The 16,465-nt window shown below is 41.9% G+C and overlaps 1 protein-coding gene across 7 annotated transcripts in view; it reads left to right on the forward strand.

Moving 5' to 3' along the window:
• LOC124774959 (inward rectifier potassium channel 4-like) overlaps positions 1 to 16,465 on the forward strand; it is a 675,359-nt gene that overhangs the window by 239,059 nt on the left and 419,835 nt on the right. For all 7 annotated transcript variants that reach the window (XM_047249682.1, XM_047249681.1, XM_047249679.1 and 4 more), the window contains exon 3: positions 14,318 to 14,497. In XM_047249682.1, coding sequence (XP_047105638.1) covers positions 14,318 to 14,497 — 180 coding nt within the window. The remainder of the gene's footprint in view (positions 1 to 14,317; positions 14,498 to 16,465) is intronic.

Genomic DNA, 16,465 nt, shown 5'->3' on the forward strand with positions numbered 1-16,465 from the left:
ACGCAATTTGCATTCACGTTAGCTAGTTTGCCCATAAAACGTGAGTAACACTTCAGAACGTAGAAACCTAATATTAATTAAGAACATTTTATCAAAATTTGTATTAAGGGTTGTTTATATTAGGAAAATAGTTGCATTCTTGTATTAAACAGCACTCAAATGTTTCTACTGACACTGTCAAAACTCAATAGTTTCCAGTGTTTGGTATTATCACAGGAATCCAGGAGATAAAGCCTAACAGAAAAATCTTTCGGTCGGAGGAACTGAAACATCATCCCATGTTCTCCCCTACAGACATAATGTAGGCCAACAAAACAAAGAGCTCCCGCAGATGTCTCTTGAAACATTATCAAGAACACGGTAGGGTAATTGATGTACTCAGATCCACGTGGAACAGCTTAAAAGATTCAGAGAACTTGCTTTTTTCCTTTTGTCGGAGGTAAACAGTGAAACGTTAGAGAGTTTTCCACTTGAACACCCAGTCCATTACGCCTCATTAAAACAACACGTAGTAACAGCAGAGGCAAACCTAACAATGCCCGGTGGGTGTTTTGTAGTCCGAAACCAAGACAAGGCTACTGGCACGAGTTCAGAGGGAGCGCCTCCAGCCAACACAAGCAGCTGCCTCTGATTTATGGCCCTCTCGAGGTTCTCCGCGTCACATAGGTGGGCCTCTGGTACAGCTTTTGAGATCCGTGCAACACTCTAGCCACTCAAGTGGAGCACCACTTCCAAAGTATTCGAACCTCCTTGACTTTCTGAGCTAACTGGAGCCGCTACACGACAACAGAAAAGAACATCCCAATAAAGTGCCAGTCGGATAAATACAAATCCAGTGGTTACAGAAAAGATGAGAAAAATTGTACAATGTACGAATGCCTTTTAAAGTGAACAACGCTCACAATGTTTGGGATATTTAAATCGCAACCTACACTACTGGCCATTAAAATTGCTACACCAAGAAGAAATACAGATGATAAACGGGTATTCATTGGACAAATATATTATACTAGAACTGACATGTGATTACATATTCACGCAATTTGGGTGCACAGATCCTGAGAAATCAGTACCCACAACAACCACCTCTGGTCGTAATAACGGCCTTGATAAGCCTGGGCATTGAATCAAACAGATGGATGGCGTGTACAGGTACAGCTGCCCTTGCAGCTTCAACATGATACCACAGTTCATCAAGAGTAGTGACTGGCGTATTGTGACGAGCCAGTTGCTCGACCACCATTGACCAGACGTTTTCAATTGGTGAGAGATCTGGAGAATGTGCTGGCCAGGGCAGCAGTAGAACATTTTCTGTAACCAGAAAGGCCCGCACAGGACCTGCAACATGCGGTCGTGCATTATCCTGCTGAAATGTAGGGTTTCGCACGGATCGAATGAAGGGTAGAGCCACGTGTCGTAACACATCTGAAATGTATCGTCCACTGTTCAATGTGCCGTCAATGCGAACAAGAGGTGACCGAGACGTGTAACCAATGGCACCCCATACCATCACGCTGGGTGATACGCCAGTAAGGCGATGACGAATACACGCTTCCAATGTGCGTTCACCGCGATGTCGCCAAACACGGATGCGACCATCATGATACTGTAAACAGAACCTGGATTCATCCGAAAAAAAATTTGCCATTCGTGTACCCAGGTTCGTCGTTGAGTACACCATCGCAGGTGCTCCTGTCTATGATGTAGCGTCAAGGGTAACCGCAGCCATGGTCTCCGAGCTGATAGTCCATGCTGCTGCAAACGCCGTCGAACTATACAAACGTCCCCATCTGTTGACTCAGGGATCGAGACGTGGCTGCACGATCCGTTACAGCCATGCGGATAAGATGCCTGTCATCTCGACTGCTAGTGATACGATGCCGTTGAGATCCGTTCCGTATTACCCTCCTGAACCCATCGCTTCGATATTCTGCTAACAGTCATTGGCTCTAGACCAACGCGAGCACCAATGTCGTGATACGATAAACCGTAATCACGATAGGCTACAATCCGGCCTTTATCAAAGTCGGAAACGTGATGGTACGCATTTCTCCTTCTTACATGAGGCGTAACAACGTTTCACCAGGCAAGGCCGGTCAACTGCTGTTTGTGTATGAGAAATCGGTTGCAAACTTTTCTCATGTCAGCACGTTGTAGGTGTCGCCACCGGCGCCAACCCTGTGTGAATACTCTGAAAAGCTAATCATTTGCATATCACAGCCTCTTCTTCCTGTCGGTTAAATTTCGTGTCTGTAGCACTTCTTCGTGGTGTAGCAATTTTAATAGCCAGTAGTGTATAATGCGTCAAGAGCTAGATGTCACAAAAACTGCCTTTTCATTCAGGTCACGATAACTGTTCGGCTGTAGGAATTCGTTTTAGTTACAGTACGTATTAGTCGGATTCAGTATTACAATATCTGCATGGTTAAATCAAAAATTATCACGGCAGACAAAGGCATTCTACGTAGTCAGCTGGCACTCCTGGCACCAGCTGCTCTGGAGTCGTGAAAGCCGTACAAAAAGCTCCCCGGCCTTGTAACCGCTTCCACATTCAACCTTTTCAGCCTCCCCGGTCTTTCTCAGTTTTGGCTATAGCAACAAAACTGACGTAACGCAAAGTAAGACTTACTACATTCATACCACTATCTCACATTTACCTGAATTCTGAACACAATGCTTTGGCCAACAACACCTTAAGCGACTTCATGGAAGAAGCCGAGTCCACACACACTTGCGTGAGATGAAAAATAAAAGTTTGGCTAATGGTTCAAATGGCTCTGAGCACTGTGGGACTCAACTTCGGAGGTCATCAGTCCCCTAGAACTTAGAACTACTCAAACCTAACTAATCTAAGGACATCACACACATATCCATGCCCTAGGCAGGATTCGAACCTGCGACCGTAGCGGTCTCGCGGTTCCAGACTGTAGCTCCTAGAACCGCTCGGCCACCCGGACGGCAATAAAAGTTTCTTATTAACTTTACTACCGACATATTACTGAAAGAAGTTATTGACTAACGTTACAGCGAGAAGCTACAACAGTGGCAGAGGTAATCAAGTAAAAGGAAATCGAAGATGCTGAGTCGCAAATAGGCACAACAAAAATAGACGCACACAGACACACGCGCGCGCTTATGTATGTTCCACGTATCCTCCTAAACCACTGGCTCGATTTTAACCAAACTTGATACATATATCACTAACTGTCTGGGAGGAACCAGAGGGAGGGGTAAGAACAAGGATTAGCGGTGGAGGTGAAAAAAGGGCCGGCCGGCGTGGCCGAGCGGTTCTAGGCGTTTCAGTCTGGAACCGCGCGACCGCTACGGTGGCAGGTCCGAATCCTGCCTCGGGCATTGATGTGTGTGATGTCCATAGGTTAGTTAGGTTTACGTAGTTCTAAGTCCTAGGGGCTGATGACAGAGGGAATTACTGTTTTTTAGATTATTTGTAGTTTACGTCTTTCTTGGGTTCTCTCATGTAATAAGGTCTGTTCCTGCATCTCAAGAGTTTGACGAAAATTGAAAACTGATTCTTTAATTTTGTCCGCTCAAAGAAAGAACTCATCATACTTTATTCTTCGTAAAAATGCATACAGTCTGCGATAAACTTTGGCTTCATGAAGAAGTAGAAATTTAGATACTGTCTGCTTAAGCGTGTGGTAGGCAGTACTAATTCTAACTGCACCAATTGCAGAAAAGTCATTTGTTGCATGGTAAAAGTTAGAAACATCTGACAGAACAGTTACAGATTAGCAGCTTCCATCCTTACACAAAATTCTGTGAAACAACCTTTAGGAAATTCAGTCAACAAGAAATTCGGATGGATTTTACATACAAATAAACTATTCAAATAAAATCAGAATGTGCATTGTGAAGTATTAACATTAAACTTGTACGATGGCTATTGTTTTTAGCTTTTGCGCAATTTTTTAAGTTCATGTGCCATTCACAGAACACTGAATGATTTATGTATTACTTTTGATAACGGTCTAATGTGACTACATTTCTTCCGTTGTCCTTCTGTTGGTGAATAGCATACCTAATGTCACAGACCTAATAGGACGCCAATGATCGTCTCATTCAGGCCGGATGCGGATCTGTTCCCGGCGCCGCCCTGCCTCTACCGGTGGACCATGGAAGTCTATATTTCGATGTCGGGACTCGGAATCGTCTGTAGACGACTTAGGCAGCGGGCAGGGTGTTGTACTCAGTAGGGCAGTTGCCACGCTGTGATCTGTTAAGACTCAGCCCCAGCTTGGGGGATAGAAGCAATTCAGAGGCGGGCTGCTAGATTTGTTACTGATAGGTCCGATCATCAAACGAGTGTTACGGAAATGCTCCAGGAACTCGGGTGGGAGTCTCTGGAGGAAAGGAAGCGTTCTTTTCGTGAATCGCTACTGAGGAAATTTAGAGAACCAGCATTTGAGGCAGACTGCAGTACAATTTTACTGCCGCCAACTTACATTTCGCGGAAAGACCACAAAGATAAGATAAGAGAAATTAGGGCTTTTACAGAGGCATGTAGGCAGTGTTTGGGAGTGGAACAGGAAGAGAAGATGCTAGCTGTGGTACGAGGTACCCTCCGCCACGCACCGTGTGGTGGATTTCGGAGTATGTATGTACATGTAAATGTAGATGAAATACACACCTGATAAAAAAAGTGAAATATCCAGAAGACACAGTCAGACGTCAATGTCGCTTCACCACCATCTGTGGATATGTGAATGATTAGAGTTACCATTCTCTCTAACAAGTATAATGTTCACGAGAGTGCGTAACTGTTGTTTATGTTTAGTGTTGTTAACAGCACTGGTAAGGTATGTAATGGGCGTGAACAGTGTCATATGGTGAGTTATCAATGTGAAAGACGCTGAGATATCTCGTACTCGTGTGAGACATTGTTATCAACAACTCGTACTGAGGCGTTCAGACAGTCGTTTTACCCTCGCGCGATCCGCGACTGGAACAGAGTGGGGAGGGGTGACGGGGGGCGGGGGGGAATATGACTTTGGAGCGAATTGTGCCCTCCGCCACACACCGCTTGGTGGCTAGCGGAGTATATATGTAGATGATAGATTTTGAAATGGGACTCAGTGTGGACCTCCGTTTGGTTGACTGGTCGGATCGCACAATATCAACATTTCTGGAGCATTAAGGTCTAACAGTGAGTCTATGGAACCATATGGGAATGTGATGACCAGCATACTCGTCGTGAAGGTTCCGGTCGACTACGTTTGACTACCACAAGGGACGATAACCACCAAGCACATCGTAACACCTTCACAGCTGCGTCTGCCACACAAGAACGGCTAAGGGCTCCCTGAAATATACTGTGTAATCCCGCAGCATTGGTCGGAGACTGGGGAACTAACGTCTCGTGCGTAGACTGCACCTGGAGTCTTGCCATGACCAGGAGGCAGGGACTGCTGATGAATGATGTCGAATTGTGTTCAGCGCTGAGTATTGCTTTTGCACAAACTCGGATGACCATCATCAGCGAGTATGGTGGCGACTTAGACAGATGTCTCGTTCTTCCAAGGTTTTGGAGATGCCTAGTCTGAAGAGCCATCAGGTACCAATTCACGTCAAGGTACATCACGGACAGCCTGCTTCCTCATGTACTGCATCTAACACGACAGTTTATTGGTGCAGTTTTTCAGCAGGGCAATTCTCGTTCACACGTGGCATATGTCTGTGAACTGTCTGCGTGAGGCTGGTGAACTCCTGTTGCCAGCGAAACCACCGTTATGTCCCTGAAAGAACATATATAGGACCGGCTGGATGTCAACTCCTTCCCAGTGCCAGTATCTAGCATATCAAGCACCTGTTGCAACAGTTGTGGGCTAGCGTGGGTCAGGAGAGGATAAAGAGGCTTTGTGACACCCTTACCAACCGAATCAGTGCATGCTCTAGGACAGAGGGGGTACAACCTCATAGCAACAAGTAGGCTCATTCTGCCAAGTTCTTTGTAAGTTGGACTCGCCTTTGTAATCAAAAAATGGTTCAAATGGCTCTGAGCACTATGGGACTTAACATCTGAGGTCATCAGTCCCCTAGAACTTAGAACTACTTAAACCTAACTAACCTAAGGACATCACACACATCCATGACCGAGGCAGGATTTGAACCTGTGACCGTAGCAGTCACGTAGTTCTGGATTGAAGCGTTTAGAACCGCTCGGTCGGCTCTTTGTAATCACTTACCGTCTCAACCCGTAAAGTTTCGTTGCGATTCCTACTGTCTTTCAGGGTGCTTCACATTTTTGTCAATATGTGCCTGTGATATTGACACAGACACAGGCGCAATGACAAGAATATAAAATAAAACTGCCACGGGAATTCTGAAAGAAACGCCGGTCTAAACACTACGCAATGGCTATTAACGTTCTGTCGAATAGTTTATTACGCATAATGGTGCCTTTTCCGTGAGTTTACCAACTAGTACAGACTGAACCACGCGTAATCCAAAAAGCCGAAACACTGACGGTACAACAATATGCAGGAACCAGAACCGGACACGCATAGATGTAAAGAAGCCTGTTTATCTTGATTAAGTCTTGACACGAAGATCATACAGTAACTGTCCCACACCCTTCGGCAATCGACTACGTTTTAGGGGGACCACACCCTCGTTCAAGCCGAAAAAAACCGGTTTTCATCATATATCGATAGATTAAGGTTTTATTTAAGTACTCTGAAAAGGATTTTGCTGAAAAAAAAATTTTTCGAGCATTTAAAGACCATTTTCCTACCACGTGTGTTTATGTGCCACGCCCACTTTTCCGTCACCCACTTTTCTCCATCTATTTTAGATCTTTATATGCCCTACATTCACGTTAGGGATTTTTTTTACTCCCGAGTGTGTTGGCTATCCTTGCAATGTAAAGGTCGGTATTCTTTTGTTTCTGCTGTTTGTAAGCAACACGCTTTCAAACACGCGGTTAGTTTTGTTCAAGTGTGATTGCGAGTAGTTGCCATACTTTCGTTTGCAGTGCTTGTTTACGCGTGTTTTGTTGTGTTTATTGAATATGACGAAACGTAAAGGCAATTTCAACAAACAACAATTTAGAAGAAACAAGTTTAGAAAGCTTTCTGTACAAGAGGCTATGTCGCCTGGCCACGATGTTTCCAATTGTAATTCTTCAACAAGTGCATCATAAAAGAAGCTCTCACCATTTCAAGAGAGTTATAACGAATTTACTGTAAGTGATAAGGGGTGCAGTAACATTATTATAAATCTGAGAATATTATCAGATGTAATTTCTAAATTTGTACAATGTAGACAGTGTGGTGAGTCACAGAGTGTGAAAATTTGTGAGAGTGCCAGTGGGAGAAAAGATCTAGCAATTGCTTTGAATTTAATTTGCACTAAATGCTCAGCTGTGATTTCATTTATGAGTTCTTCAAAATCAGATGCAAAAAGCCATTATGAAATCAAAACTAGATTAGTTTTTTGCCTTACGATCCATTGGCTGCAGGGAGGACATTTTGTTCAGTGAAGAACTTACATCAACCACCAAATAAATTTGAAAAATTGACTGCAATATTAGAGAAAGCTGTATGTGAGGTCAGTGAAGAAAGCATGAAACTGGCTGCTAGGGAAGCAGTGGAAGAAAATGATGGATCCAGAATGAGATTTTCACTCTGCAGCGAAGTGTGCGCTGATGGATGTTCGGATATTGCAGTTGCACTTGATGGAAGTTGGCAGAAAAGAGGACATACTTCTCTGAATGGAGTAGTGACTGTCACGAGTGAAGACACTGGTGAATTGTTAGATGTGGAGATAACGTATAAATAGTGCAAATGTTGTAAAGTCAATGAACATAAAGAACACAACTGTGTGGGTACTTTTAGAGGAACAAGTGGTGGTATGGAAGTTCATAGAGTACAACAAATATTTCATTGCTCCGTAGGAACAAGATGCGTACGGTACACCAAATATTTGGGCGATGGTGACAGTAAGGCGTACAACAATGTGGTGAACTCTAAGCCATATGGAAATGCCATTATTAGAAAAATAGGCTGCGTAGGCCATGTTCAAAAACGTTTGGGAACAAGACTGAGAAAACTAACTGTTGATATCAGAGGAAAAAAATTAGAAGATAGAAAATTGTTGACCAGACAGGGTCGGTTAACTAGAACTGAAATAGAAAACTTGCAGGTATACTATGGGCACTCAATTAGGAGAAATAAAGAAAATCTGTAGGCAATGAAGAGAGATGTTTGGGCCATATTCTCCATAAGTCCTCTACTGATGATAAGCCATGTCATGGATTGTGTCCATCAGGAGAAAATTCGTGGTGCAAATACAATAGAGCTCAGGCAACTGTAGAATCTTATTCTCACCAGCATTCTCTTCCTACTGATGTCATTACAGCAATTACACCTATTTTCAGAGACTTGGATCCTGACCTTCTAAGGAAATGTCTGCATGGGCAGACACAGAAACCAAATGAATGTTTCAACAGCATAATTTGGAACCGCCTTCCTAAAACTGTATTTGTAGGCATGTATACAATGAAACTAGGCGTTCATGATGCTGTTATTACATTCAATTGTGGTAATATTGGAAAGTGTACTGAAAAAGCTGGGAATTAATCCTGGTGAAAATATGATCACTGGGCTGCAACATTGCGATAAAATGAGGATAGCCGACCCAGACAGGTCTGCATCTAATATGGCCAATATAACAACACAAACATCCAGGAAGGTGAAAAAGAAGCTGGAAGACCTGCCAAAGAAGGCCCATCATACGCAGCAGGACAGTTTTAATTAACTGTAAGTAACAAATTTCAAAAGTTTTTTCTTTAAAGTCAATTTCCTACAAACTACAATTTTCATTACATATGCCCCATTGTATCAGAAACTATCATAGATAAATGAATGAAATTTTCAGAGACTCTGCATAACATAAAAATCCACCTCTGGTACTACATCCATTAATATTCTCCCATTAGGAAGTTCACAAAAAATATTTTCTGCAGAAAAAACTTAATACTTTTTATTAATAAATTTGAAATGGTAGTTCTTAAAAACTATAAAATTCATAAAGTAGATTTTAGTACAGTTGACCCTATTAGCATCATGTAACACACAGTAAAAATATTAAGGTCCTGCATCAAATACTTTTTCAGAAATGGGTCAAATACTTGCCTAAATTAACAAGTGTTACAAAGGCAGGGCGTGGCCCCCTTAAGTGTGCGTAATTATCAGAAAAGGTATCAATTCAGAATAAAATAAACCAAAATGATGTAGGAAAGCGTACAACTAATCGTTAGAATGACATGTGGCAATATTGCTCTAGTAACAATCGGGAGCAAACATGTGTAGTTATAAAAACTAATTTTGATTAATCGTTCAAAGTTGTTACTAACCACGGAACTTCAGTTTAGTAAAAATTAAATTTTTGACTGAAATACATTCGCCAGTCCTAAAGTGGAAAATAGTTTTTATTCTGGTTGAGTTAGATTGAATATGAACTTACGTTATAGTTAATGATAACGTGCGTAAGCGACAATAGTTATGGGAGCTCACTTGAATTTGCAGGTTATCATAAAATTTAATTTGTTGAATACCATTATATTGCACACTTTAGAATTACTTGGAATCAAAACTGACTGAAATTTGTCTTACGCATAAGACAATATTTATGTAGAGTAACCTCAGGATAAAATTAACTGTCACTGAGTGTAACTAACTACTTCTTCCAGATGATCAAAATTCAATACCAAAAACAAAATAATTAAATATAAATGAAATGGCAATTATCAGCAACATATTAAGACAATGCTGAAATACGATAGCCAAGCGATCGATACATGAAATTACTACACACATAAAATTGCACAATATACATCTGAATAAGAGAGTAAAATGAGCTATCGTTTGCCAGAATCGATAATTTCAGTACTCAATGAATTTTCAAATGTAGTTTCAGTACAAGGTTTACATAATAATGTTATTTATGACTTTATTTAATAAGTAAGAATGGCTCTTTCAATGTAAGAGAAAATATTTGGCTTCACTTTCTGGCACGTTTGACATTTTCATATTTAAGTATTTCTCTTTATCACAATACGTTATTCGGTTGTTAGAAAGATAGGATATGGAGTACGGCCTCTTCTTATGTTAATGATGGCCTGGGTAAATAAATAGGATTGGGATTAATTTTTACTGTCCCAATGTGTTGTCCAAAAAAATCTCTACGATACTGAGAAGCCTCTTCCATTACTGGTTGTCTGAAATGTTACAGTCTTACCTGAGGTGACGCTGCTTGTGCGACATATTAGTTCGGCTTCAACAACTTCACTGACTGTGGCGCACCCTCCAGTTGCAGTTAATTTATAAACGTGTTTCAGCCCCACAATACTCTTCCTTCAGTAACTCTGCTGAAACCCCTTGATTAAGTAACATTGCGCTGTGTTGTACAATACACTCTAATTCGCGCACTCTCTCTCGCAGCTGCACTGCTAACTTCCGACACTCTCTTGTTCTCTTCCTACGCCACAGATCCTGTGTACCATCTAGATCATACAAGTATCTTTGATTATATACTATGCAACATCCTTGACATTGCCAGCGTGTTTACTTCGCAAAATTTATAAAATCGTTTGAAACTGTTGTGAAATTAGTAACACGGTATTAAAATAAATCCTCACCGTAAACAAAGGAAACATAGACATGGTTGACAACGTATTAGCATCTATACTGTACACACAGAAACGTATCTGTTCGTTTGTTCAAAATTATGTATCTTCGAAAGTTGTTGACCGATTGCTTTGAAATTTTGACATAACGTTCAACTCGATTGCTTTGAAATTTTGATATAACGTTCGACTGGTACGCTCCCGTGCTTTTATTCACGTATTTTTTAAATATGTGTAATACACAAATTTATATAAATTTAATACTAGGGAAACGTTATAAAGTATATAGTGACTAACCGTTGCTAACAAACAGGAAAGTTGTATTTATGACTTATTTGTTTATATTTAGGACACTACTACAGAATCTGAATTTGAGATAACCATAAAGAACGCTGAAGGTGGGAGAGAGAGGAGTAACGGGAAATGGACTGAGTGGCGGGACTAAATGGACATAAAAAAGGGGAAGCAGGAGATGAACAGAGTAAAGGGCAGGGGGCAATGGACAGAGAGAGAGAGAGAGAGAGAGAGAGAGAGAGAGAGGAGAAGATGGATGGAGAAAGGGAAGAGGGGCGATGGACTGAGAGAGTGGGAGAGAGAGGGAGCAGGAGGAAGTTGAGAGAAAGGTGGGAGGGGAAGAGGGACAGAGAGAGGGGCAGGAGGTGATGGACAGAGAGAGAGGAAAGGAGGAGGAAATGGACGAAGAAAGGGGGAGGACGAGATGGACAGAGACAGGAGAGAGAAGGATATTAGGGCGTATACCTAATTCCCATAAAAATTTGAAACGCGTGCTTTCTCTTTGCTTTGTTTTCCATTTAAGCAGAGTGGCCAAAAGCAAAGCGTGGCTGTTTACAGCTAGTTGAAAATATAAAACAGATACTGTTTGATAGTGCGCCGTACTGTTTTGAAATTTTGCACGGCCACTCGCACATCTAACCAGCGTTCCGATTTTGTTGGACTTTACTGCAATCTATATCTGACTTGAGCAAGTGAGTGGTGGGTCTGGACTCGTTTCGGATATTTTTCTAATGATCTCTTTGTTGCTCGGACTACGTTGGCACGAAATAACAGAAATATTTTCCCGATACATTTAATGAAATGATAATTAAATGGATACCCTAGCTGCAAACAGGCGTTGATATACTTTATTGGGGACATGTTAAAAATACTACCGTCATGTATAACGATACATTTAATGTTCAAAAAATGTTCAAATGTGTGTGAAATCGAATGGGACATAACTGCTAAGGCCATCAGTCCCTAAGCTTACACACTGTTGTTGTTGTTGTTGTTGTTGTTGTGGTCTTCAGTCCTGAGACTGGTTTGATGCAGCTCTCCATGCTACTCTATCCTCTGCAAGCTTCTTCATCTCCCAGTACCTACTGCAACCTACATCCTTCTGAATCTGCTTAGTGTATTCATCTCTTGGTCTCCCCCTACGATTTTTACCCTCCACGCTGCCCTCCAATACTAAATTGGTGATCCCTTGATGCCTCAGAACATGTCCTACCATCCGATCCCTTCTTCTGGTCAAGTTGTGCTACAAACTCCTCTTCTCCCCAATCCTATTCAGTACCTCCGCATTAGTTATGTGATGTACCCATCTAATCTTCAGCATTCTTCTGTAGCACCACATTTCGAAAGCTTCTATTATCTTCTTGTCCAAACTATTTACTGTCCATGTTTCACTTCCATACATGGCTACACACTATACAAATACTTTCAGAAATGACTTCCTGACACTTAAATCCATACTCGATGTTAACAAATTTCTCTTCTTCAGAAACGCTTTCCTTGCCATTGCCAGTCTACATTTTATATCCTCTCTACTTCGACCATCATCAGTTCTTTTACTCCCCAAATAGCAAAACTCCTTTACTACTTTAAGTGTCTCATTTCCTAATCTAATACCCTCAACATCACCCGACTTAATTCGACTACATTCCATTATCCTCGTTTTGCTTTTGTTGATGTTCATCTTATATCCTCCTTTCAAGACACTGTCCATTCCATTCAACTGCTCTTCCAAGTCCTTTGCTGTCTCTGACAGAATTACAATGTCATCGGCGAACCTCAAAGTTTTTATTCCTTCTCCATGGATTTTAATACCTACTCCGAATTTTTCTTTTGTTTACTTTACTGCTTGCTCAATATACAGATTGAATAACATCGGGGAGAGGTTACAAACCTGTCTTACTCCCTTCCCAACCACTGCTTCCCTTTCATGTCCCTCGACTCTTATAACTGCCATCTGGTTTCTGTACAAATTGTAAATAGCCTTTCGCTCCCTGTATTTTACCCCTGCCGCCATTAGAATTTGAAAGAGAATATTCCAGTCAACATTGTCAAAAGCTTCCTCTAAGTCTACAAATGCTAGAAACGTAGGTTTGCCTTTCCTGAATCTTTCTTCTAAGATAAGTCGTAAGGTCAGTATTGCCTCACGTGTTCCAGTATTTCTACGGAATCCAAACTGATCTTCCCCGAGGTCGGCTTCTACTAGTTTTTCCATTCGTCTGTAAAGAATTCGCGTTAGTATTTTGCAGCTGTGACTTATTAAACTGATAGTTCGGTAATTTTCACATCTGTCAACACCTGCTTTCTTTGGGATTGGAATAATTATATTCTTCTTGAAGTCTGAGGGTATTTCGCCTGTCTCATACATCTTGCTCACCATATGGTAGAGTTTTGTCATGAATGGCTTTCCCAAGGCCATCAGTAGTTCTAATGGAATGTCCTCTACTCCCGGGGCCTTGTTTCGACTCAGGTCTTTCAGTGCTCTGTCAAACTCTTCACGCAGTATCATATCTCCCATTTCATCTTCATCTACATCCTCTTCCATTTCCATAATGTTGTCCTCAAGTACATCGCCCTTGTATAGACCCTCTATATACTCCTTGCACCTTTCTGCTTTCCCTTCTTTGCTTGGAACTGGGTTTCCATCTGAGCTCTTGATATTCATACAAGTGGTTCCCTTATCTCCAAAGGTCTCTTTAATTTTCCTGTAGGCAGTATCTATCTTACCCCTAGTGAGATAAGCCTCTACATCCTTACATTTGTCCTCTAGCCATCCCTGCTTAGCCATTTTGCACTTCCTGTAGATCTCATTTTTGAGACGTTTGTATTCCTTTTTGCCTGCTTCATTTACTGCATTTTTATATTTTCTCCTTGCTTACACACTACTTAATCTAAATTATCCTAAGGACAAACACACTCACCCATGCCCAAGGGAGGACTCGAACCTCCGCCGGGACCACCCACACAGTCCATGACTGCAGCGCCTACCTTTAATGTTGTCCACCCCGTACGAGTACGAATATATCCACTGACATCACTCACAAGGGAAGCATTTGCCCAACAGACATTTCGCTCATCTTCCACACGTCTGTAGATCATACTTAAATGTAACGAATTCTGATCTTGTACAGTGAACTTCTCAAGCGTTTTCAGAAAATCGAGCTTTAATATAATCCACTGCTTAGTAACTTTCTCAACTCACTGTACAATAGCACGGACGACGAGGAAAATAGCCGATCCTTTGGGTGTATGCTCCCCTTGCAGAGGCCGTTCGGTGGACTGTTAGGAGGTATTCGTGAACTAACAAGTGTCTTTTGTCAGTACCAGACATACAAGTGTCTAGCTCCTCAGGTGATTCAGCTTGTCGTGCCTTGCTCGCAGGTGGGCATCGTGTTCGCCAAGCTGTCGCGGCCCAAGAAGCGGACGCAGACGCTGCTGTTCAGCCGGCACGCCGTCATCTGCCAGCGGGACGGCTTCCACTGCCTCATGTTCCGCGTCGGCGACATGCGCAAGTCGCACATCGTCGAGGCGCACGTGCGCGCCCAGATCATCCGCAGGAAGGTCAGTCCCACCGCCTCACACCTGCTCTGCTCTCGCCCACAGTGTGCGTGTGTGTGCGTGTGTTTTATGCATTGATCTCAGCATCATGGTACTGTGTACTCTAAGTTCCGCATCTACATACTTCGTCTGGAAGCCACAATAAAGTGCGTGACTACAGCCGTCGGCACACGGACCGTGCATCCGAACGTTGAGCGTTGAGCTTGCAGAGAATCTGACGTCATAGCGTGTAATAGCACGTTCGGGAGTCTTTCCGAACGTGCAGAGCTGTATCTAGCATGTCAGATATTATGAGCGTGCGTCTAAGCGTTGACCAATCAGACGGCACAACGGCACCTACGTCACATGCACGCCATCGAGGCCCACGAGAAAGACAGGCCGCGGCGCGTACGTCACGAAGTTTGTCCTGAACTCGCTCGCTCGCTCAGCTCAGCAGACAAAATGCGTTTCTAAACCTGTTAACTCGCAGCTGGGCGTGTAAGTACTACCGAGAATTGCATCTTCCACTGGAATCTGCTATTATGAAATCTTACTGATTGACAGTACTACAGCAAAATTTAATTTAAGATCAATACTCGATATAAATGGTATAACTGCTTGTTTATAGCATTTAGTCTCTTCTGCTTAACAGTACTCATTAAATGCTGGAAGTGGTGCCTTATGCAACTTGTGATGTAACAAAATAAAAGTGATGTTGTTATTCAATTGAATTGTTGGAGTTTGAGAGTTCGCTTACTGTTTCATCAATCACAATTGGCGTAAGAATCATGGATTGACCATTGTCAAAAAATATTGCACTATGAAATGTGAATGCAGTTTCTCGTGGCTTGAAGCAGTCACAACTAACGTGCTATTGATTAAGAAATTGCGTTTTCGTCTTTCTAATTACTTCATGATCGTAGATACGATCATACCCGATCGTGAAGTTATTGTTACGAGAAAACAGTTTCCTAAGGGACCAGAAAGTTCTTAAGGGCGCAAAAACAACTGTAACATCACACAAAAGGGAAATTCAATATTAAAGCTGATGCAAGAAGACGATAAAACAGTTTTCTTTTTATCAATGTAACACGCACATTGGACTGCTGATCTTGGTGTCTGTAATCATAGCAAAATGCATACTTAAAATGAAAATAACGCTGAGGAGATGATAGGAATGAGCACTGCTAAATGATTCAGTATTCCCAGAACAAATATTTATTATAACTAAAACATATATCGTACCTTAGCTTAGGACTACAACGACGGTAGATTTTTATGTCCGTTTCATGTCCATTGAGCGCTGTCGCTCGTGCGTCATCACGATAAGTTATAACAGTTCTTCTTTTTACACTTCACTCAAACTTGGACGGAACACGTTTTTATACATTTAGTAAAAGTTAGATCAGACTGCCACATATCTGCGCCAGTCTTACTTAAGAAAAACAGTACAAGTGTTTAGCGCTCAAGGCTTCATTCGTTCTCCAGCGAACAAAATAGTGAAGGATCGCATACCTATCCGTATTCTTCTGTTTATGTTGCCGCCCAAAGTCGACGAATTACATTATTTAGGAAATTCCACCGTCGCTATGCGACGCCTTATTATACATTAATCACATTTTATAAACAAGTATTTGCCCTCTGGCTAAAAGTATTGACTAATTGCTGTTTTAATGAAGTTAAAAATAGCGAATGTCACAAACTGATAATCATTTTAGCATGATTTTATTTTATTGTACGCCGGTACAGCCGTAACAAATTATAAGTACACCCATGGACTTCCCGTCATTATAGGACTAATAACAGTAAGAATATCAAGAGCTCAGATGGAAACCCAGTTCTAAGCAAAGAAGGGAAAGCAGAAAGATGGAAGGAGTATATAGAGGGTCTATACAGGGGCGATGTACTTGAGAAAAATATTATGGAAATGGAAGAGGAGGTAGATGAAGATGAAATGGGAGATATGACACTGCGTGAAGAGTTTGACAGAGC

The sequence above is a fragment of the Schistocerca piceifrons genome, chromosome 2 (assembly GCF_021461385.2).
Source record: "Schistocerca piceifrons isolate TAMUIC-IGC-003096 chromosome 2, iqSchPice1.1, whole genome shotgun sequence".
NCBI classification, from domain to species: Eukaryota; Metazoa; Arthropoda; class Insecta; order Orthoptera; family Acrididae; genus Schistocerca; species Schistocerca piceifrons.